This window comes from Vidua macroura, chromosome Z (assembly GCF_024509145.1).
Source record: "Vidua macroura isolate BioBank_ID:100142 chromosome Z, ASM2450914v1, whole genome shotgun sequence".
Classification (NCBI taxonomy): Eukaryota; Metazoa; Chordata; class Aves; order Passeriformes; family Viduidae; genus Vidua; species Vidua macroura.
The window spans coordinates 429,687-453,117 of NC_071611.1; the positions used below are offsets into that span (position 1 = coordinate 429,687).

At 54.4% G+C, this 23,431-nt stretch overlaps 1 protein-coding gene across 4 annotated transcripts in view; it reads right to left on the minus strand.

The window, feature by feature from the left end:
- Positions 1–1,238: 1,238 nt before the first annotated feature.
- WDR7 (WD repeat domain 7) overlaps positions 1,239–23,431 on the minus strand; it is a 45,113-nt gene continuing 22,920 nt past the window's right edge. For all 4 annotated transcript variants that reach the window (XM_054002464.1, XM_054002465.1, XM_054002466.1 and 1 more), the window contains 9 exons: positions 19,424–19,645; positions 16,405–16,591; positions 13,468–13,585; positions 12,534–12,683; positions 12,138–12,220; positions 10,330–10,429; positions 4,326–4,430; positions 3,217–3,420; positions 1,239–2,470 (listed from right to left, as the gene is read on the minus strand). In XM_054002464.1, coding sequence (XP_053858439.1) covers positions 3,217–3,420; positions 4,326–4,430; positions 10,330–10,429; positions 12,138–12,220; positions 12,534–12,683; positions 13,468–13,585; positions 16,405–16,591; positions 19,424–19,645 — 1,169 coding nt within the window. In that variant the 3' untranslated portion in view covers positions 1,239–2,470. The remainder of the gene's footprint in view (positions 2,471–3,216; positions 3,421–4,325; positions 4,431–10,329; positions 10,430–12,137; positions 12,221–12,533; positions 12,684–13,467; positions 13,586–16,404; positions 16,592–19,423; positions 19,646–23,431) is intronic.

A 23,431-nucleotide genomic window follows, 5' to 3' on the forward strand; every position in this document is an offset into this window, starting at 1 on the left:
AGAAGCAAAGCCTCTCCTGCACCCCCTGAGCTCGCGCTGGAGGAGCAGAAGGGCCCTGGCTGCTCCGCTGCGGGTATTGCACTGCCCCGAGCCGGGGCTGCAGCCAGGGAACCCAGCAATGGCTCCGTGCATGGCAACGCAGCCAGGGCAAAGGCAGCAGGACAAACGGCCCCAGCACACACAGAGAGCAGGAGGGGACGGCTCCAGGTGTACCCTGGGCTTCCACGGGCTGTCACTGCCCTCGAAGGAGATGGCAGCGAGCAGGGAGCTCCCCCTTTGTGTCTCCCCAGCCGTGGGGCTGTGGGGCAGCAGCAGCAGCAGCACACCCTGGCTTGGGAATTCTCCAGTGCTCCGGTTCCTTTGGTGCTTGGCTGGGTGGAGGCTCCTGTGCCCAGACCCACCCTGAGGTGCCAGGTGTTAAACGTGACTCTGCTTCCCTCCCTCCCCGTGCTGCCGGAGCATCCCGGCCTTGTCACAACACATTCTCCACTTAGAGCCTGGAAGTGCTTCCCTCCTGGCTCCCAGCTATTGATTTTCCAAGGCTCTGCTCTGCCCTGCAGCTGAAGGAGAGGAGAGGAGAGGAGAGGAGAGGAGAGGAGAGGAGAGGAGAGGAGAGGAGAGGAGAGGAGAGGAGAGGAGAGGAGAGGAGAGGAGAGGAGAGGAGAGGAGAGGAGAGGAGAGGAGAGGAGAGGAGAGGAGAGGAGAGGAGAGGAGAGGAGAGGAGAGGCTTCCACAGGCACTGCCTCTGCCCCGTCCCTCCCTGGATCCCACCTGGCACTGCCCCGCAGCCTGCAGGGAACAGAGGCTGAACACATCCACACAATTCCTGTGGGGTTCGTGTTTGGTAATTCCTGACCTGCTCGGAGCATCCCATGGCACAGGGGCTTCCTCTGCAGGCCAATGGCTGCCATGCCCCAAAAGCAGCGGACAGCCCAGACTCCAGCAGACACAGCACAACACAGCCCATTCACCCACTGCAGGCAATTCCTCTGGGGAACTCACCTCTGCTCAGGAGGAGCCCCGCAGAGCCGGGGGTGCTCACCTGCCCAGGGGAGAGCTGCAGAGGGACTGGGGACAAGGCAGGGAACAAGGACCCTTAACGTCCTTCCAACCCAAACCATTCCAGGATTCTGCTCTCGTTCCAAAGGCAACGGGAGAGATTTGTTAAAGAGTGGCAGATTCCTGATGACTGGGCAAAGAACCATCAGCAGGAGATCACTGACACCCATGCAAGCCGACACGTTTCAGTCCAGCTTTATTCCACAAGCATATTTACACCAGGAATGTCAATCCACAGAGGGCAGGGAGCACATTTGTGGAGAAGCAGACACTGGAACCATCACACGGTGACTTCATCACCCCCCTCTCATCCAGGTGTCCCACCGTGTCCCTCGGAAGCCACGGACACCTCCACACGTGCAGGGACGAGGCCAAACAGCGTCAAGGACACGGGAAGCTCACAGCGGAACAGCGGGATCGGGAACAGCCCCTGGCACAGACCAAGCTCCCAGCAGCTTGTGCTCACCGCTCCTCCGGGCCTGAGCCTCCTGCTTTGGAACTCAGTTGTTAAACAGCGCACAGATATGGGGCTTCTGGGCTGAAAATCCCACCCGGGCACTACACAGATAACCCACAGCGGAATAAAACACATTTATTTTCTCTTTCGGAGCCATGTGGAAAATGAATTCCCTCATTTTTGGGCTCCAAGTACCATTTTTAGCTTAGCAGGTAGTGGCAGCCTCAGGACCGAGCTCTGCAGCCAAGGAAAAGCTGCACAAAGAGAGATATTGAAATAAAAGGATTTGAGAGATTTTTTTCTCCTTCCCATGAACAGAAACCAGAAAATTTCACACAAAATATTCCACAAAATCAGATATGTAAGAAGGAAACACAGTCACAGCGAGTGTCACACAGGAATATTCCTACTGAAGGAAATATTTCAGTACATCCAGTCAATAATTAATTTTTTCCATAATTTTGATAATTTTTCCATTCAAAATGGCCCCCTTTGTCCTTTATTTAAATAAATACCTGCACTGGTGGCAAAAACCACCTTTCTATATAAATACTGCTTTTTTCCAAGTCTGCCATTTAACAGGATTTTTAAATTATTTATTTACACGTGGACTATCATTTTTCCTTCCGGCCTGGGCACAGCAGCACTTGCAATCCCCTCAGAAAGGAGCCTTCACCCCCTTGGGATCAGCACACAGGCCACAGCCCCCAAATTCCAGCCCCATTCCCAGGCAGGTACCTGGCTCCAGGGCAGCACCCACCAGCATTCCATGGCCACCAGGAGCGCGTCCATGTAAACACGAGCCTTTTGGTAAACACTGAGATTCTGGGAGGCTCCGAAGGGAGAAGGGTCGGGTGACATCCAGCGCGGAGGGGCCGGGCTCAGCCGGCCTCGGGACGAGCTGCTCCTGATCCCGCTCTGCCGGGGCAGAGAGGCCCCGGGGCCCTCCTCCTCCTCCTGGATGCACGGAAAAGCTGTCAGTGCCACCAGCCGGCCAGCAAAGGTGGGGGGTGAGCCCCTCAGACCCCGGCAGGGTTCCCTCAGACCCCGGCAGGGTTCCCTCAGATCCCAGCAGGATTCCCTCAGATCCCAGCAGGGTTCCCTCAGACCCCAGCAGGGTTCCCTCAGACCCCGGCAGGATTTCGTCAGACCCCGGCAGGGTTCTCTCAGATCCCAGCAGGATTCCCTCAGACCCCAGCAGGATTCCCTCAGATCCCAGCAGGATTCCCTCAGACCCCGGCAGGATTCCCTCAGACCCCGGCAGGATTCCCTCAGACCCCGGCAGGGTTCTCTCAGATCCCAGCAGGATTCCCTCAGATCCCAGCAGGATTCCCTCAGACCCCGGCAGGATTCCCTCAGACCCCGGCAGGGTTCCCTCAGACCCCGGCAGGATTCCCTCAGACCCTGGCTGAGCCCCTCAGATCCCGGCTGAGCCCCTCAGACCCCGGCAGGGTTCCCTCAGATCCCAGCAGGATTCCCTCAGACCCCGGCAGGGTTCCCTCAGACCCCGGCAGGATTCCCTCAGACCCCACTGAGCCCCTCAGACCCCGGCTGAACCCCTCAGACCCCGGCAGGGTTCCGCCAGATCCTGGCTGAACCCCTCAGACCGCGCTGAGCCCCTCAGAGCCCACAGGACCCTCCTGGGTTGCCCCCGGGCGATGCCTGGCGCGGTTCCGGCGCGGTTCCGGCGCCCGGCTCACCTAGACCATGAAGCGGTGCTCCTTGCCGTCGTGGGCCATGAGGATGATGTTGCGGTTGGAGGTCCAGATGAGCCGGGCCAGCCGGAGCGCGTTGTGGGAGCCGGGCGACGCCGGCTGCACCGGCGGCACCTGGTAGGTCTTGACGCAGCGCAGCTGGGGCGCGGAGTTGAGCATGCCGATGCTTCCCAGGAGAGAGGTGTTCATCTGCGGGGACAGCCCGGCTCAGCGGCTCCTGGAGCGTCAGAGCTCCCGCGTCCCAGGGACCGCCGGGAGCGGGGCTCGGGCCTGCGCCTGCGGCCCGGCAAGAGGCCGCAGTGCAGATCAGGGGATGGTTTGGGTGGGAAGGGACCTCGCAGCTCACCCAGTGCCACCCATCCACCCCAGGGTTCTCCAAGCCCTGCCTAAGCTGGCCTCGGACACTTCCAGGGATCTGCTGGGTCCCACTCCTGGGAAAACAGGCTGGGCACTGCTGGTGCCAGCTCCAAACTGAACACTGAGATGCCCCAAGCCAGCCCCTCGGGACATCGCTCTCCATCCCCCCCAGACGCACGGCAAGCCTGGGACTCCTGTCCCCAGGAACCCTGGCAGACCCCGGGGTGCTTCACTGCTGTCGCCACGTCCTGAACCCTGAGCAGTCCCTTGTCCCAGGCACCCTTCTGCCGGCTCTCCCCGGCAGCGGAGCGGTGTCAGGGGTGTAAATCACGGCACCCGGGGCCGGCAGCGTGCGAGCCCCACTGACATTTTCACAATTTAAATCATCTTGAGTAATAACCCTTTTAGGATGACTAATGTTCCTGATTTTCCTGCATTAATAATCGTGCCAAACAGGACACGGAAGGGAAAAATCACCAGCGCACGAGGTCACACTTGAGAACTACACGGAGGATGTTTGGGTTGGGAGGGATTGCAAGGATCAGCTCATTCCACACCCCGCCATGGGCAGGGGCACCTTCCACTAGTCCAGGCTGCTCCAAGCCCAGTCCGGCTGTGCCCTTGCCCGCCCCGGGGTTTTCCCCCGCTGGAGCCGCTCAGTGTGTGAAGACAGGGACAGAACCCCAGGGCAGTTTGCCGCTGGCGCGGCACGGAGCGGCGCAGGGACGCGTCCTCACCTGCCAGAAGCACAGGTGGCTGTCCGCGTTGGAGTACGTGGCCAGGTACCGGCCGTCGGGGGCAAACGCCACGGCGGTGATGGCTCCCTTGTGGCCATGGATGGTCTGGGAACAGGGCACAGAGCAGCAATGAGGGACAGCCAGGAGCTGGCAGCCCCAAGACAAGAGCCCCCCACGGCAATGGCTCCCCAGTGAGCTCCTCTCCCACAGCAGCAGCCCCAGAAAGGATCACACAGCCCAGGTCTGTATTAAATCCAAGATGCCATGTGATCTTCTCCTGAACATCCCACTCCCTGCTGGATCAGCACTGGCAAAACCCCATTAGCAGGGCTCCTGTGCCCATCCCCGGGTTATTAAAAGCCCTGCTCAGTGTGTGCACCTGGAATGAGCCTGATATATTAAGAACCCATTAAGATACAAATTTATTCCTGGTGGAAAAGGTGAGTGAGCCCCAAATCTCTCTCCTTAATGGGATCCCCACAGTTAATTAGCTGATCCCACGTTTAGCCCCATCCCACTCTTTAGCACTTAACAAGCATGGAATACTTGTCAATAAAATATGTTTTGGTGAGACAAAGGTAGAAATCAATAGGAGCAGCACACTTGTTGCTCTTTTTACTCCTGGAATACGTTCCAAGAAGTACAAATCCTTCAGGGAATCCGGCTGCTTTGTTATTTAAAGGAAGTGCTTCTCTAATTGATGCTAATCCTTTCCAGACAGGATTTTTGTGGTCTTAGCTTGTGTTTTCCAGGAGGAAGTGAAGCAAAGATCACTGCTGCTGTTCCAAATGCTGCAAGTTACCCCGTGCAGCTGCTCAGCTGTGTGAACACACAGTGGAAACTGGGAAAATCCGTGTGGCACCACTTTGGAAATGTCCTCACCCTGTCCCACAAGGACGGTGGGACCGAACGCGGCTGCTCCCAGCTCCCCTGTGCCCAGGGCTTTAACGGGAAGGGGACGCTCCTGGGAGCCTGCTGGCCTGCTGCACCCGCCCCCTGCGCCGCAGCACACGCTCCAGCCATTCCAGCAACCCAATTCCAAGTGCAGTGCTTGGGGAAGTCTCCACTAACTGCAGTGTTCCACGAAAGGCGACGGAGAAACCCACCCACGCTGGATCAACTTTATATTCATAAATGCACCTTTTAAAGTGGTAACGCCCTCCTGGAGACACCCACGAACACCTGGTCCCCTTTGTTCGCTGGTATTTGTCATTCCCAGCTCCAGGGGCTCCTTACATGGAAGGGACAAGCCTTGCTGGGCTGGAGAGCAGCCGCGGCCCGGCAGTGCCCAGCTGGGCAGCCCTCAGCCAGTGCCAGGGAAGTGCCAGCTCCGAGCTCTGCGCGGGACACGCAGCACCCCGGGACGCCAAGGGACACCGAGCAGGAGGTGACTGGAACCCCTGCCTGGGTGAGCCTGGAGCCACGGACGGGAAGCCAGGGGAAGGGAAAGGAGCAATGCTCCCACCTCTCGAAGAAATCCCTGCTTTGGAAGCAAAGTAATGGAAAGCTCGACTAACCCACACCGGCTTCAGCACCTCTAATCGTGTGATTTAATAAAGAAATTGATGAAAATCCCTTCCTCTGTTATTTCCATGCTTAGAAAAGGCCTTTGGCCTGTGCATTTGAGGTTATACTCAGGAATTCCCTTTTCTCTGGAATTCTGGGATGTGCTTTCCAGTGACCAGGTTTCCCTGGAAAAGCAGGTGTGGATTGCAGGATAAACACCTTTAAAGCGCTGCTTTCAAGAACAGCATCTTTTACTCTGAAATTAATTAAGCCAAGCCACGATTCATTCCAAATGGAATATTAAATCCTTTTCTGCCTTCCACATAAATCAAACTGTGCCAAGGCATCCAGGACTGAAATAAAATCAGCCCTGCACAATCCAATTAATGCTCGGATTGCTGGGATTTTAATTCTGGAAGGACCCGGGACCAAACATTATTGATTCCAGCCCAGGCTTAAAAGTAGTTTTTGCTTTGAAATAAACCCAAAATAACTTATGTTTCTCTTTAATCTTCCGGTGCAAATGACCCAGGTTTTAGGTACAAAAATTACATGTATTTCTGAAATGCAGCTCTAAATATTTATGATGAATCCCAAGATTTAATCAATAAAAATGGAATATTTCAGAGTCTCTCCTTATAGACCCAAACATGGTCGTAAAGGAAAAGAAGATAATTAAAGAACCTGTACTGAGGAATTAATTGGAGGATTTTGAGCCAGACTCTGGTACTCAGCAGGAATTTACCTGGGAAAATATGAGTATTTTCCCATCATCCCAAAATCAACTGTCAGGTTGATTCAGTTACCTACCAGCTCTCCAGTCTGATTTTAGTGTTTAATGTGATATAAAATAGCATTTATAGCATCAGTATTTTCCTGTGTTACCGCACCTTTAAGTGCAGGATTTTTAGCTGTGTGTTAATAATCTTATGCAAAATATTAATAATTTGGTTGGAATTTAGTATTATTTTAGTGTTTAACTGGGCAAACAGAGCTTGTGCTCAATGATACCTTAATCCTGTTGCCCAATCCTTTTAATATTGTTATACATTAATCACAGTTGCAATTATTAATCCAAGGGGTTTCTTTTGGGATAAAAATTGCCACTGGTGCTTAACCAATCCCGTGTGCTTGGCTCGTGGCCGTGGGGTTTCAGGCTGGGCAAACAAAGGGCACGTTTCCAGGTGGAGCTGCTGCTCTGGAACTGTTTTCCAATTCCCTGTGAAGCATCAATTATCTTTATCAAATCCCAGATCTCATCTCAGCCCCTGATCAAGATGGAGCCCCGCTGGAGCAGGAGCCAGGGAAGAGCTGGGAGGGAAGGAAGGGATCAATAGTCATCATCGGATTGTGCTGCAGCTCAGGGGGTGCTGGGCAAGGTGCTGATGGAAGCTCCACCTTCTTTTTGGGAAGCTGCTCAAGTTTAACCTTTGCCTCACCTGAGAGCTGGGGCTCTGCTCGAGGCAGCTGAGCACACAAACCCTGGGAATGGCCGCAGGGAACAGCGAACAGCCCTGGGATGGAGCTCAGAGCCAGCGCTGCCCCGGGCTCCCGGCGGCAGGGATTGGCTGCTTCATGGCAGGAGCTCCCTGTGCTCCACGGTAAAGGTGGGATGAGACAGAACACCGGGATAAAACCACACAGGAACCCGGTGGGGCACGAGGCTCCTCCCCAGCTGTGGAGGGCACTCACATCTCCCGGGGGCTGGTGCACACGCCATCCACCTCAAAGCCTGGCAGAGCCCTGACCGCCCACCCATCCAGCCAGCAATTCCATGCATTTCAGGAGCTCAAAGAACCTGCCCACAAAGCCACTGCTGCTCCAGCTGGGAAAGCATGCCATGGATTCCACGGCAAATATTACAGCTCGTTATTTCCAAAATTATAATGGAGTTTAGCTAGTTGGTGAGGAATTCTGAGCTTCAGAATGGAATTCCTGTAATCTCTGTGGGGGAACGGGTGAGGGGGAATATGGAGGGGGAACGAGTGAGGGGGAATATGGAGAGGGATGTGTGAGGGGGAATATGTGAGGGGGAATATGGAGGAGCAAAGACTGAGGGGGAATATGGAGGGGGAACGAGTGAGGGGGAATATGGAGAGGGATGTGTGAGGGGGAATATGGAGCAGGAATGAGTGAGGGGGAATTTGTGAGGGGGAATATGGAGCAGGAATGAGTGAGGGGGAATTTGTGAGGGGGAATATGGAGCAGGAATGAGTGAGGGGGAATTTGTGAGGGGGAATATGGAGGGGGAATTTGTGAGGGGGAATATGGAGGAGCAATGAGTGAGGGGGAATACGGAGGGGAATATGGAAAGCTGGTGGTGCCGTGTGGGACAGAACCTGAGTGCAGGGCAGGGATCCTCCTTGGCATGGGGGACAAGCCTCTCTCCCAGCTGGCTCCTGGAGGGAAAAGCCCTCGCTGAGGACGAGCTGGCTTCCAGAGGCACGGAGGGAGCTCCCAGGCAGTTTATTAGGAGCGTCATGGAGACGGGTGAGAAAGCCGGAGCCACGGGCAGCGAGTGGCTCCGGGTCAATGGCTCTGCTGTGGGAATAATCAACAGCAGCCCTGGGATCTCTGGGAGCTGCCAGCAGCTGAAGGACAAATCAATAGTGGCACGGGAAGGGCACTGCCCGGCTCCAGCGAGCCACGGAGCCAACGGCGCCGTGTGCCACGTCGGGACAGCAGCAACACCCAGAGAGGGTCAATAAAGTCATTGCGGAGGAGGAGGAGAAAGAACCTGCTCGTGACATGGAGTTAGGGAAAAACAGATTCCACGTTTGCTTTTGGAATAGCCATAACACAGTCCACTAACACAGTACATTTTACTGAGGGGAAACCCCATCCTAGATAAATGCCGATACATTTTTTGTTAAAAAGGGGGATTTTTGATATCCATCATCCTACTGATCATTCAAAGTAATTTCTCAGTCAGTTCCTACAACCACCTTTCTTAAAAAAATTAAAATTACCTGGAAGGAGAAAAACAAACCAACCCAAAATGCTTTTCAGGATCCCAAAATTCCTCACAGGAAAGGAAATTAAAAACCTGAGCTTTTCTCCAATGACACAACTTTTTCAGCTGCACCATCCTCAAGTTATTCCACGTTTTTGAGCAGCCAGAAAAATCTGAAGTTGTGAGAAATTATGTATAAAATCAGATTTGGAGGCAGGAATTTGTATCCAATAGATGGTGCTGCCCCACAGTAATTTACCTGAGAAATTTCTGTATCTCCTGAATAGCAATTTAACCTGAGAAGGACCTGTCCTAATCATCCTGGGAGCCCCTTTGGTCACCCCCATCTCTGCTTTCCACGGTTAATGTGGAAGATTATTAAGAAAAGTAAGGAACTGTCAATATTCCCCAGCACAGAGTAAATAATTCCAAATCTTTGTGGCAAGAACCCCCAGACTGAGGTTTCCCTCATGAATCCGGGGGCACCTGGTGAGTGGCAGGGATGGAGCCGGCAGGACTCGCTATCCCTAAGTCCCTCCCTGGGCTCTGGGCTATCCACAGTGCCCAGCAGCCCAGCACGCAGCAGCTGCTGCACACTCCAGCTGTGCTGCACGCTCCAGCTGTGCTGCACGCTCCAGCTGTGCTGCACACTCCAGCTGTGCTGCACGCTCCAGCTGTGCTGCATGCTCCCAGCTGTGCTGCACACTCCAGCTGTGCTGCACGCTCCAACTGTGCTGCATGCTCCAGCTGTGCTGCACACTCCAGCTGTGCTGCACACTCCAGCTGTGCTGCACGCTCCAGCTGTGCTGCACACTCCAGCTGTGCTGCACACTCCCAGCTGTGCTGCACGCTCCAGCTGTGCTGCACGCTCCAGCTGTGCTGCACGCTCCAGGTGTGCTGCACACTCCCAGCTGTGCTGCACACTCCAGCTGTGCTGCACACTCCAGCTGTGCTGCACATTCCCAGCTGTGCTGCACACTCCAGGTGTGCTGCACACTCCAGCTGTGCTGCACGCTCCAGCTGTGCTGCACGCTCCAGCTGTGCTGCACACTCCCAGCTGTGCTGCACGCTCCAGCTGTGCTGCACGTTCCCAGCTGTGCTGCATGCTCCCAGCTGTGCTGCACACTCCCAGCTGTGCTGCACACTCCAGCTGTGCTGCACACTCCAGGTGTGCTGCACACTCCAGCTGTGCTGCACGCTCCAGCTGTGCTGCACACTCCAGCTGTGCTGCACACTCCAGCTGTGCTGCACGCTCCAGCTGTGCTGCACACTCCAGCTGTGCTGCACACTCCAGCTGTGCTGCACGCTCCAGCTGTGCTGCACGCTCCAGCTGTGCTGCACACTCCAGCTGTGCTGCATGCTCCCAGCTGTGCTGCACGCTCCCAGCTGTGCTGCACACTCCAGCTGTGCTGCATGCTCCAGGTGTGCTGCACGCTCCCAGCTGTGCTGCACACTCCAGCTGTGCTGCACACTCCAGCTGTGCTGCACACTCCAGCTGTGCTGCACGCTCCAGGTGTGCTGCAGCCACGCCCAGCCCCTGCTCACCTGGCACTTGCCCGTGCGGATGTCGTAGAGCGCCACCGAGCCGTGGCGCGCTCCCACCGCGATGCGGTGGCTGCGCTCGTAGTAACTCACCATGTAGAACCTGGGGGGCAGCACAAGGGGAAACAAGGTGAGGCTGGCAGGGGAGACCCAGCTGGGATCGCGCTGCGCGGTCAGCTGAGGGCTGGAACTGAGAGCTGATTTAAAGATCCACTCGCTGCTGGTTTAACAACTGATGGCTGGTATGTTACCGTGGCATCTGATCAGATTTACCCACCAGATGTATTTATTTGGGAATAGTCTTTGGGATAACCACCGAGTCCCTGGGCGGCCACGGCGTATCCTCCCTGCGCTGGAACACCTCAGTAAAGCTGGAAGTCAAATGGTTAAGTGCCCATCCAACACCCTGCGTGACTGAGGGCATTCCCCGTGGAAGTCAAACAGAAAGGAAGGGAAGTGGAAGGAGAAAGAAGCAAACTCATCAATTTTTGATGGGCATAAAGAAAAAGGAAGAGGGAAATTCACCATCACACACTTTCTACTCCAGTAACACCCTTGGGGTAAAGCCTGCAATAGTCCTGAACACCCAGTGCAACCACGTGGCATTTACTGGAATTCCAGCAGCTGCAAAATCCAAGGAATTTCAACACTTTGAAATCCAAGAGACTCTAAAACCTAATTGCAAATTCAAATCCTTGGGGATATCGCTGTGCCTTATCACAGGGAGAGCAGACCTGTGGAAGCGCCAGCTGCATTCCGAATTAGGCTAGATTTTCCTCTACCAAAATCCGGCAGAAATACCTGGAATCAGTCTCAAAAAACCATATTGCTGAGCATATTTAGGGCTTCAAACAACCCATCTTTCAGACTTCTCTCCCGGTTCCTGGGGATTCCCAGTGCCATAGCAACTGCTCACACGCAGGTACGAGACACGTCCTGCACTGCAGGACGGCAGCTGGGAAGAAAAGCAGGATGAAACATGGGGAAAAACCAATAAAGAATAAAAGAGAAGGAAGAAGATCCCCAGTTTTTGTCCAGGGAAAAGGGAAAGTGCAGCTCAGCTGCAGCTTTGCACCTGGCAGGGTGCATCCTTGCCCGAGGTGTTGACTGTGCTTCCCCTCAGCCTGCTCTTCCCGCTCCTTGGATCCAAGGGTTTGGCCACATGCACACGTTCCAGTACAGCATGAGGAACTGGGATATCAAAGGGATTAACCATGGGATGCTGTAGCAGTGCTTCCACCTGGAATCTCTCCGGAGATCTCCCCATTTGCTGTGACCTGGTGGTGATTTCCCTTGGGCTCCGCCATGCCGTCGCTGGGCGCCGGATCATTTTTACACTGGCTATAACCAGGAAATATGGCCAGCGACTGCAGAGAATTTTAAAATACTCGATGGCTATAAATACAATACAGGGAATAGGGAGATTGGCCACTAATTCCCATTTATCCTTCCCTTTATGTTTTAAGGAAAGCCACTTAAAGCATCAGGAAGGAGGAAGATCATCTCCATCAGTATCCAACCTGGCAACAGGATAATTGTTCTTTCTGTGAAACTATTCAATATTTTAATAGGTTATTAAATTAAAATGCAATGGCCGACAGGTGATTATTAGAATTTATTGGCTGGACCAGTTTAAGAGGATGACTGGGCTATTTAGCTATGTTTAAAGATACTGGAAATGCTCCCATTTTATAAATCACCTTTCACTCTTTGTTGTGTCACCTAAAAGACTGTTTCACTCTTAATTAGGAAATATATCCTGCTGTTGATCCCATAATTTACTTCACAGTATTCCCAGAGGAAGAGCTCACCTGCAGATGGCTGGGAAACATTCCTGAAGACCCTTTTTCTTAACTAAAGATCCTTCCAGGCAGTACATGATGATGTCCATCACCTTGGAAACAAAAATTACCATCAGTTGGCAATCTGTGTTTTATGCTCTATAATTAAGGTTCTGAAGGTCATCCCATTCCAAGGGACACTTTCCAGCAGATCAGGCTGTTCCAAGCTGTGTCCAGCCTGGCTTTGACCTTCTTTTGCTTGGGATATTCTCCCCAACAGCATGACTTATTTAATGCAATTTAAAGTTTAAGAAATTAACTCGATATAAAGCAAATCCTCTGCACTCCCGAAGTCCGCACGGAAAGAAACTCCTCGAGTGGGGTCAGCCTCATCCCTGGCCCCGAGCCCAGGCCAGAGGGCCTCACCTCCACCAGCAGGTCCACGACGTCGGAGGGCATCTTGTCGATGAGGATCTCGATGACGCGCAGGATCTCGCCCTTGGCGCGGGCCAGCGTGCTGGTGTGGATGTTCTGCTGCGACTGCGTGTTGGCCGCCAGCGCCGTGTGCCGGTGCACCTGCGGGGAGCGGGGACACGGGCAGCGGCGCGACCGGAGCGGCCGCGGCATCCGCGAGGCCGGCCTTCAACCCGGCACCGCCTCCACGGTCACTGCTAAGCCCGTCCCGCAGCTCGGCTCGGCTCGGCTTGGCTCGGCTCGGCTCGGCTTGGCTCGGCTCGGCTCAGTTCAGCTCGGCTCAGCTCGGCTTGGCTCAGCTCAGCTCAGCTCAGCTCAGCTCAGCTCAGCTCGGCTCGGCTCAGCTCAGCTCAGTTCAGCTCAGTTCAGCTCAGTTCAGCTCAGCTCGGCTCGGCTCGGCTCGGCTCGGCTCAGCTCGGCTTGGCTCAGCTCAGCTCAGCTCAGCTCGGCTCGGCTCGGCTCGGCTCAGCTCGGCTTGGCTCAGCTCAGCTCAGCTCAGCTCAGCTCAGCTCGGCTCGGCTCGGCTCGGCTCAGCTCAGCTCAGCTCAGCTCAGCTCGGCTCGGTTCAGCTCAGTTCAGCTCGGCTCAGCTCAGCTCAGCTCAGCTCAGCTCAGCTCAGTTCAGCTCAGCTCGGCTCGGCTCAGCTCAGCTCGGCTCAGCTCAGCTCAGTTCAGCTCAGCTTGGCTCGGCTCGGCTCAGTTCAGCTCAGCTCAGCACGGCTCAGCCCCGGCCGGGCTGGGGTGGCTCAGCCCACCCTCGGCCCGGCCACGCCTGGGGCACACCGGGCCCGCAGCACCGCCCCACCCTGCAGCCCCCCTGCAAGCGCCCAAGGCGCAGAACAGGCTCCGGAGGTGCCCCCGGCTGTCCGGCGGGGCGGGCCGCTCACCTCCTTGGCGATGGTGGTGATGAAGGCGGGCGGGCGGGCGGTGGCGATGAGGGACAGCGCGTGGCGAGCCGAGCGCGCCGAGTCGGCCGCCGGGCTCAGGGGCAGCCCCATTGTGATGCTAAACGGGAGCCACACAAAGGCAGGGACAAAGGAAAGCGGCGTTAGAAATATAGAGTGAAAAGATTAGAACCAGCTTATAATGTCAGTTCAAGGTCACCGGGAGCACTCCGGCAGTTCCAATATAATGGACTCCCAACAAAGAGCGGTGATTAGGAGTCAGGGTGTTCCAGCGTCAACCCCAAATCGAATAATTAACCATGAAGATTGAAAACAGTAAGTGCATCTGTCCAAAGTGGGCAAAAGGCCTTGTTAACAAATTATCTGTATGTGCTGAATACATATCACCCCACGGAGGCCCAGGCGAGCGCCCAGAGCGTCTTCCCGAGGATTTATGGTTTGGTCTTTTACAGTATTTTAAACACAGCCTGAAAAATCCCCTGGCCAGAGTAATTCTCCTTAATTCAAGGCTTTTACTTGCTGTGACAAGATAAAAGCAAAAAGCAATAAGGTGGTAAGTGCCCGGCAACTGCAAAAATAAAATTTCTACGTGCCCTGCACATTACCCAAAAATTCCCCAAAATGTAGAAACACGGAATCAGAGGCTGGTTTGGGTTGGAAGGGGCTTTAAGGGTCACCTATTCCACTCCCTGCCATGGGCAGCGACACCTTCCACTCTCCCAGATTGCTCCAAGCCCTGTCCAACCCGGCCTTGAACACTTCCAGGACAGGGCAGCCACATATTTTTGTAGATAACCCGTGGAAGGGGTTCCTCCTTCTTTCCTGTGCTCTCTGATTTTTTGGGAAGAGACTAGCAGGAGTTTATAATCCCAAAGAGTTTATTTTCCTTTCCCATCCCTCACCATCACCGTGCAAATTAAAATGTGGAACTAAATAAAGTCTCTTCCACAAGGTGATGTCCCTGTTGGCCTTTCCTTGGAAAACCACATTTCATGTAACTTCCAAGCTCCTGTCCAGGTGTTCCATGAAAAAGGAATAAGCCAGGGGAGGAGTTATCCCAGTTAACTTTTGGAGGGGGTTGCCAAAGGCAGCAAACCCCGAGTGCCTCTCTGGCACTTTTGAAGGCTCCGTGTCACGCCAGCAGTGTTTTCCCTTACAGGATGCTTGGCAAAGTGTGCATTTCCCTGGAAAGCAACAGGCTTTTAGTGAATTCCTTCCCTTGGGAGGATGTGACAGGGCAGAGATCGGGGCCAGCCCTGCGAGGGGACATTCCAGCCAGGACAAAAGCACCCAGACCATCCTACTGCACCTTCCACCAGGTCAGACAAAAACGTATGGATTGATCCTAAGGTGATCTGCTAATCTGGCTGTTTCAGAGCAGAACGGGGCCCAGAGAGGCTGTGGCTGCCCCATCCCTGGAATTGTTCCAGGCCAGGCTGCACGGGACTCGGAGCAACCTGGACAAGTAGAAGGTGTTCCTGACCGTGGCAGGGGGTGGAATGGGATGAGCCTTAAAATACCCCACAACCCAAATCATTCCATGAAAATCCGTGTGAAACACAGCTAAACACAGAAAGCAAAAATACAGCCAAAAATGATTTCTATCATCATCCAAGCCAAGACATCAAAGCCTCCAAGTGCTGGGAAAACACTCCTTATCCTCACAACCGAGCAGTTTCCCTTGGCACAGTCTAACCTTTGGGAAGCAGGACGAGCTGGGCAAGCAAAGGAGTTCCAAGCACCTGAGTTTTGCCTAACAGCTCGGATATTCCCTTGATTCAGCAGGGAAAAAAGAAACCCACTCGTTTTCCTGGTCAATAAATGTGATTTCTCCTTTTCTATCTAAAAGCAGAAGCTTGACATAAAAGCTCTTTAATAAAACCTCCGGGAGAGGCACCGGCAGCTGTGTGCCGTTATTGTGTCCACGGCAAATCCGGCACAAAGCGGGAGCTCAGCGGGGCTCCGGCAGGGTGAGATCCACACTTAACCCCTGCACACATTGTTGCTCCATTTCTTTCCATCTCCCTCCATCCTGGATCTGTCAGGAATGTAACAGGCCATTTTCAATCTAAATCTTGTTATGGATTAATAAGCAAACGCTTTCGCGCTTATTATGCAATTTATCATGAGGAAAATTGCGCCCGGCTCCTCAAGGCTCCACGCTGATCCCTTCATTTATTCCCTGCTCTTTGGAGGGAGAGCCAGACTAATCTTCCTGACAGCTAAGGGTGGAATCACACGAGCAAAAGGACTTGCTGAAGAACCGTGGTCACTTGGATCCTGGAAGTCGGGATTTACATAAAGCGGGGCTTAGGAGGGGCTTTGGGAAGGGACAAGGTGGTGGTGCCTCCTGTCACACTACAAGGAATAACTGGAATTCGGACAAAAAACAATGCTAATCCAATTTGTCCATATTTCTCCTGCTAACACAGGGCAAGGATTCATTCTTTGTATGTTGAGGAAACGAAAACTTACATAAAATGGGCAACATCTACCTTAGAATAATGTCAGACTCCTCAACACTGATGGATGTGGAAACACATTTCTGGGATAAAACCAGCCCTGGGCAGCTCCTTATTGCAGGTGCCATTTAAATTCTGTGTTTGTCAACAAATATTTCCTGGAATCATGGAATGGAGTGGGTTGAAAGGAACCCTAAGGATGCCACGGGCGGGGGACACCATCCACTGGCCCAGGCTGCTCCGTGCTTTGTCCAACCTGGCCTTGGGCACTTCAGAGATGGGGCAGCCGCGGCTGCTCTGGGAATTCCATTCCTCCCCAGCCATCCCTTTCCAACAGCCACCCAGCCCTGCCCTCCACCTCGGGGCCGCTCCTTGCTCCTGTCTCCGGTGCCCCGCCGCTGCCCCGCTGCGGGATGCCCCGCTGCGGGATGCCCGGCGGGCTGGCCGCGGTACGCACTTGGCCAGCTGCTTCTCGGCGTCGGCGCAGAGCTCCAGCAGCCCCATGAGCACGGCCGACACGTCCATGTAGGGCTCCCAGACGGTGAAGCCGCGGCCGATGAGGTCGATGGCGGTCCTGCGGATGGTGCTGTGCGCCGGGAGCCGCGCGCTGGGCGGCTGCAGCAGCAGGAACGTCAGCGCCTTGCCTGGCGGGAGGGGACAGCGGGGCGGTCAGCGCGGCGGGCACGCGCCCCACGGACGCCCAGGGCCACCCCTGCCGCAGCCCTCCACTAGCCCAGCTCGCCCCAAGCCCGTCCGGCCCGCCCTTGGACACCCTCTGTGCCGCTGCTGACTCTCACACACGGTGTTTTCACTGCCTAAGAAATAGCAGTAAATGGATTTTTTGGGGGGAAAAGCAGGAGAAGTGGACATGCCTGAGTGCTTCTGAGAAACAGAGCTTAGGAGGGAAGGGGAGAGAAACATCCCAAACAACTTCACCAATCCTGAATCCCGAACCAGGTTCTGCACATTTTGGAAATGCTTATTAATATTGCATTTAACAGCCTGCTCTTAAATAAAAACAATTATGTACACATAAATGGAGGAGGGCTGAACCAGCGCCTGCTGATAATTCATCATTATCTCTCCATCATTATTTATTACCCCTCAATATTGCTTCTTGTGGTAAAGATAATTGCTGATTTTATCAGGTTTTTCTTGAAGTGTCCTCAACAAGTTGCTTGTTTTGTTTTTTAAACAAGCCTCCTGTTGTTTTTAGGACTGGGGAAAGCCAACAGCGTTTTTCCAGTTGACTCACACCAGCCAATCCCGATCCGTGCGAAACAACCCCCGAAATTCCTTCCTGTCATGCCACGAGGTCGATTTTCTGCCTCAAACCCCGAGCCTTATTGAAAACGTGCCCCCTCGAGCAGTGCTCCAATAAAGGCCTCCTCCTTCCCCTCAGCTCCTGCCGCTGACTCCAGCAACAGCAGCCCTGCCCCAAAGGCCCGGTGCCCCGGTGGCTCCCAGCCGGGACGTCTTTGTTCAAAGCTCTGCCTGGGCTTAAGCGGAGGAATGGATATTGACAAAAACATCGCGGCGCTAATGAGTTGTTCGTTAGGGCAATAAACATGTCACATTAGAGTCAGCCCCGACGAGGTAATTAGCCCTGGAAGGGCTGGGCACAGCGGGGCTGGAACACCCCGGGATGAGGTGCGTCCCCAGAGCCCGGTGTGCTGCTGCCCATTAATGCTCTCGAGGCGAAAACGCGGGTGGGCACAATTCCTCAGGCAGCCTCGGAGCTCAGGGAATGCCATTCCCACTTGAAGGGGCATTAAAACTGAATTTTATTCCAGGTGTTTCATTCTGCATTGGCACACTTGCTCCTTGCGTCACTTTATTAACCCAGATGTGCCCAAATGCTAAAATTTATCACTTGTTGTCACTGCACAGAAGCCCCTGGATTCCCAAAATGTCCTTCCTTGCCTTGGAATCCCTCCGAGCACACGGCTCCAGGCAGCCTTGTTATCCCCAGTTTGCCAATGGATTTTAAAAAATGAAATTATTTGCTCAGGAAAATCAATAGCCCAGGCAGGAATGAGACACTGAGAACTCTGATCAAGATCCAACTAAATCCAAATGATGGACTCCAAGAATAGGATTTAACTTGATTGTGACCCTTCCTAGATGATTTTTTTTTCCTTGATTGTCCACAGAGAGACAGAAATTTGGAGAGCTGGGTTAAAATTCCATATCCCTTCATCCCTTTCTGCTCCTGGCCCCGTGAATTTTTAGTCTTTTATTTTTATTCCAGATCTGCTCTCAGGTATCAAATCAAGATATTTTCAGGCCTAAATTTAAAATCACTTGTTTTTTGCATAATGACGATCAGATTTTTTTTTTTCCCCCCAGTTACAATCACCTCCCATCTGGAATTGCTCCAGGGCAGGCTGGACAAGCTTGGAGCACCCTGGGCTAATGGGAATTATCCTTGCCCGTGGGATGGGACAGCAACAGCTTCTCTGGGCACCCTGTGCCAGGGCCTCAGCACCCTCACAGCCAGCAATTCCTTCCCAATATCCCAGCCAAACAACCCCCACAATTATCCAGGCTGGGAGATTTCTCTTTCTGTTCAGAAATTCCACTTGCTTCCCCTCCTGCCCAGCAGCTGCCGGGAATTTGGGACACCACAAAGGCAGAGGGGTCTGAGCTGGGAACTGAACTGCTGGCTGGCTTGTGGAATCCAGACTCCAGCAAACCTGCATGGATCAGGCAGCGTGGAAAGCCTGCCATTCCCTTTGGAAAGAGCCCAAGTCAGTGGCCAGGAGATCTCAGTAACTCCGTGGCCACGGTGTCACCTGCGGCACAGCCAGAGCGAAAGGGCAAAGAGCTGCTCATTAATAACTGCAGGGATGGCAGCTGCCTGGAAAACCCCCTGGATTATCCCTGGAATCCAGCATTTCCACGGCCTGGCCACAGCAGCCCCATTTCCCAGCCCATTAGCTCTGTAAACACGGCATCAGCTGCAGCTCTGGGGGCACGTGGGGCATCTGCAGCCAGCGATTCCTGGGGTGCCATTTCATCAGGGAATAGCTCCGGGAAGGAGCTGTGAGGGCTCCAGGGACGAATGCAGGCAAGGGCACAGCGGGAATTTCTAGAGAATTCCACCCTCTCCAAAAGGCACACAGTCACAGCTCCATGTCAGTGAAGGCAGAGAAATAGCCTGCATTTGATGGATTTAGGCTTGCCCAGAGAAGCTGTGCGTTCCCCACCCCTGGAAGTGTCCAAGGCCAGGTCGGGCAGGGCTTGGAGCAGCCTGGGGCGGTGGAAGGTGACAAATAACCAAGAACAAACCATATAAATGCAGCGCAAGCGCTCTGCTTTACCTGGCAGGAGAATGAAGCCTGTCAGAATTCCAGCAGAATGATTCCTCGACAACCTCCTCCTGCCCATTCCCGCTCCCCCACCTTGCTGTTTCCCACAAAAACTGGAGGGAACCCCGTCACCAAGCGAGGCAGGAGAGGCCCGGGGGTACTCACACGTGTGCCTGGCCAGGGAATAATTGGATCCCCCGCTGGTGAGGCCGAAGCCCTCGGGGATCTGGCTGGAGCTGCGGGGCCGCGTGAGCAGCTTGGGCGGCTCGATCTCGGCGCCGAACTCGGCGCCGATGACTCCCAGCAGCACGATGGCCGTGGCCTGCTTGCGCCGCTCCTCGTAGGACGTGGACACCTTCTTGGGCTGCGTCAGCCCCGGCAGGCAGCCTGCAGGGGAGAGCCCAAAGCACGGGGGTTTAGCGCCGCACAGCTGGGCACCAGCAGCGCCGCGCGCGCCCCCGTCACCCAGCCGGGGAACGCCGGGATCTTCGGGCACGGAGCTCAGCCCGCTCCGGACAAGCCAAAGGATCCCTTCAACAGCTGCCAAGAGCTCATGGGGAACGAAAGCCACCGGCAAACTCCCTAATTTCCACGTTTCTTTGCCCAGTGACAGAAGACCCTAGGATTTCAGTGTTTATCTAGGGATTTCTGGGTTGCTTTCTGTTCACTTTAAATTGACAAGTTGCAATTTTTATTGCTTTTAAAAGATGGGTTTTTTTTTTCAGGATAAGTTGTTTGCATTATGTATGATATAAAAGCATCCTTTTGATACAGGATCCATCACCACATCCAGCTTCCTATTAAATTTTAGGATATTTCAATTTTAGGATAACAGTACACACCATTAAACCAAATGGATATTTTCATACAGTAAAAGGCACCTATGGAATTTTAACAACGGGACAAAACCACAATTATGAATTTTACACAAAAGTGAAATATGTGTTAATAGTTTAACACAGTCCAAGGATTCTGAATTCCACTAAGCAGAGAAGGTTTTTTATTTAGAGTAAAAGGTTTTTTATTTAGAGTAAAATCCCAAAATCTTTGAAGAAATTATTGGAACAAAACCACAGTCACTTTGACAAATAAAGTCCACTGTTACCTAGACGTTAATTTCCAGCATCCTGGGAAATTCCCTAGCATTTATTCCAAAAAACAAGGAAGTTTGAATCCTTCCCAAGTGCTGTGTGCTGAGGAGTTGGGAGGCATCACCTGACACAGGATGTGGCTGGTGGATTAATGAAGGGTGGATTAATGAAGAGCACGGGATGTCTCTGTTAATGACATCCGTGGGGCTCCAGAGGAAAATAAGGAAGTTAACCAAATTTTAGGAGCTGTGGTCAGGCAACCCCGCCAGCCAAAAGGGAGAGAAAAACAAGGGAAAGCTTAACAATGGGAAGGGAGGGGAAAAAAAGGGAAAAAATCGATAGCAACTGCCTGTGGAGGAAGAAGGACGCAGACGGGCTGGAACAAAGCAGGGCAGAACAGTGGGAACTGTCCAAGAGCCGTCTGAGCTCTCTGTGGTAACACGTGCAGTGTCCCACCGATGTCACAGCCCGTGGTGGCCCCACGGCCCGTTCCAGAACAGCCCATTCCAGGGACAGCCCGTTCCAGGACAGCCCAGCCCCGTTCCAGGCCAGCCCATTCCAGGGGCAGCCCATTCCAGGACAGCCCGTTCCAGGACAGCCCGTTCCAGGGACAGCCCGTTCCAGGACAGCCCATTCCAGGCCAGCCCAGCCTGTTCCAGCCCAGCCCGTTCCAGAACAGCTCATTCCAGGGACAGCCCGTTCCAGGACAGCCCATTCCAGGCCAGCCCAGCCTGTTCCAGCCCAGCCCGTTCCAGCCCAGCCCATTCCAGGGGCAGCCCATTCCAGGGGCAGCCCGTTCCAGGACAGCCCGTTCCAGGCCAGCCCAGCCTGTTCCAGCCCAGCCCATTCCAGGACAGCCCATTCCAGGGGCAGCCCGTTCCAGGACAGCCCATTCCAGGACAGCCCATTCCAGGACAGCCCATTCCAGGGACAGCCCATTCCAGGACAGCCCGTTCCAGGGACAGCCCGTTCCAGGGCAGCCCGTTCCAGGAGCAGCCCGTTCCAGGGCAGCCCGTTCCAGGAGCAGCCCGTTCCAGGGCAGCCCGTTCCAGGGACAGCCCGTTCCAGGACAGCCCGTTCCAGGACAGCCCGTTCCAGCCCAGCCCGTTCCAGGACAGCCCGTTCCAGGACAGCCCGTTCCAGCCCAGCCCGTTCCAGCCCAGCCCGTTCCAGGACAGCCCGTTCCAGGACAGCCCGTTCCAGCCCAGCCCGTTCCAGGACAGCCCATTCCAGGGACAGCCCGTTCCAGGACAGCCTGTTCCAGCCCAGCCCGTTCCAGGACAGCCCGTTCCAGGACAGCCCGTTCCAAGACAGCCCATTCCAGGGACAGCCCAGCCCGTTCCAGCCCAGCCCGTTCCAGGGGCAGCCCATTCCAGGGACAGCCCAGCCCGTTCCAGGGCAGCCCGTTCCAGGGACAGCCCATTCCAGGACAGCCCGTTCCAGCCCAGCCCATACCAGGACAGCCCATTCCAGGGACAGCCCGTTCCAGGCACAGCCCGTTCCAGCCCAGCCCGTTCCAGGACAGCCCGTTCCAGGGGCTCAGCAGACACCTGGGGCCGGGCTGGGCGGGCTGCAGGATGTCCCAGCCCGAGCCAGGCCCTGCCCGCTGGGCTGGGCGCAGCCCGGGGAGGGCTCTCCCTGCGCGGGAGCGCGGCAGATGCTGGAGCAGGGCCGGCATGCGGACGGATCAATAGCCCAGGGCTGACCCCGGCCCGCGCCGCTCCAGCCGCGGGAAGAAAGGAAAAGCCAACACATGTGCGGCTTCCAGGAGGAAATTATCCACCGCGGGCCTCCCCCCGCAGCCAGGGGCTGCAGCAACACCGAGTTAACCCTTACTGCATCCCGCAGGGAGCATCTTCAGACCGCGGAATGGTTTGGGGTGCAAGGATTTTAGGGATCATCCCATCCTTCCATTAGCTCAGGTTGCTCCAGGCACTACCTAACCTGGCTTTGGACGCTTCCAGGGATGGGGAATCCTCAAGCTCTCTGGGCAACAGAATCTGTACCAAGAGAATTTTCATGTATCAACCTGGAATGGCAAGAAAAAAAAATCCTACTGGAAATCCACAAGCTCCACCTGGATCTGCCCCTCATCCACTGTTTTCCACTGGGAAAGCTCCCAGGCCTGGGCTGGGCACCAGGAGCTGAGCTCCTTCCTGCTGCTCCCCCTGTGCCAAGATATCCCTCTTTGTTAACCCCACAAGAAATTCCAACCAGGACGTGCACGGTGGGAAGGATCCACAGTGTTCCATTAGCAATCTGGAATGTGACAGTTTGATCCTCACAGCTGCCGTGGAGGATTTTCTGCCTCAGAAAGAAAACCCCCAAAATCCCCCAAACCTGCTGAAACTCCAAGAAATTAAATCCTAACCAACCAAACCCCTCAGATACAGCAAAATCTCGGCCATTCCCCTGGAAACCTCTGGATGGGGAAAAAACCTGCTCAAACAGAGGGGGATAAAAACTCCTTAATGTTTTAGTTTTTTTTTTTTAATAATTACTAGGTGAAGCCCCCAGTTAATGGGAATGATTTTCCCCAACTGAACGGGCGGGCAGAATTTCCTCTGGAACAGTACCTGGAAGAGGAGCCCTTTCATTTGGCCGTGACAATTTGGTATTTTCTCCCCGCGCTGCGTCCCCCTTTAATCACGGCAGGGGCTGACACACAGATCCATTTTCCTGACAGGACGCTTGATCACCCTATCACAGGGAGAAAATTAATAACCTCCAATAGGTCTGTGTGCAAAGCACAAGCTGCGGTGCCAGGAGGACAAAAACCGTCGGGATTTCAGCTGGAAAAATCCCACTTCGGGCTGATGGCAAGACAAAATAATCCTCAGTATTCCCAAGCATGGCCACTGCAAGCACTGCGGCCCAGCGGCGCTGGCAGCAGGGCTGGGGCTGCGGGGGGAACGTGCCCAAATTTCCATGGTTTCCAGGCTGCCCGATCGATGGCTGCCGGAGCCGGGGTCAGGCTGCAGTTAACACCCGGGAGCGCGCGGCTCCGAGCTCCCCTTAATTGGCTTTGCACACTTCTGGGGGGAAATTAATTTCAGCCCAGCTTACAATAAAAGGATTAGAG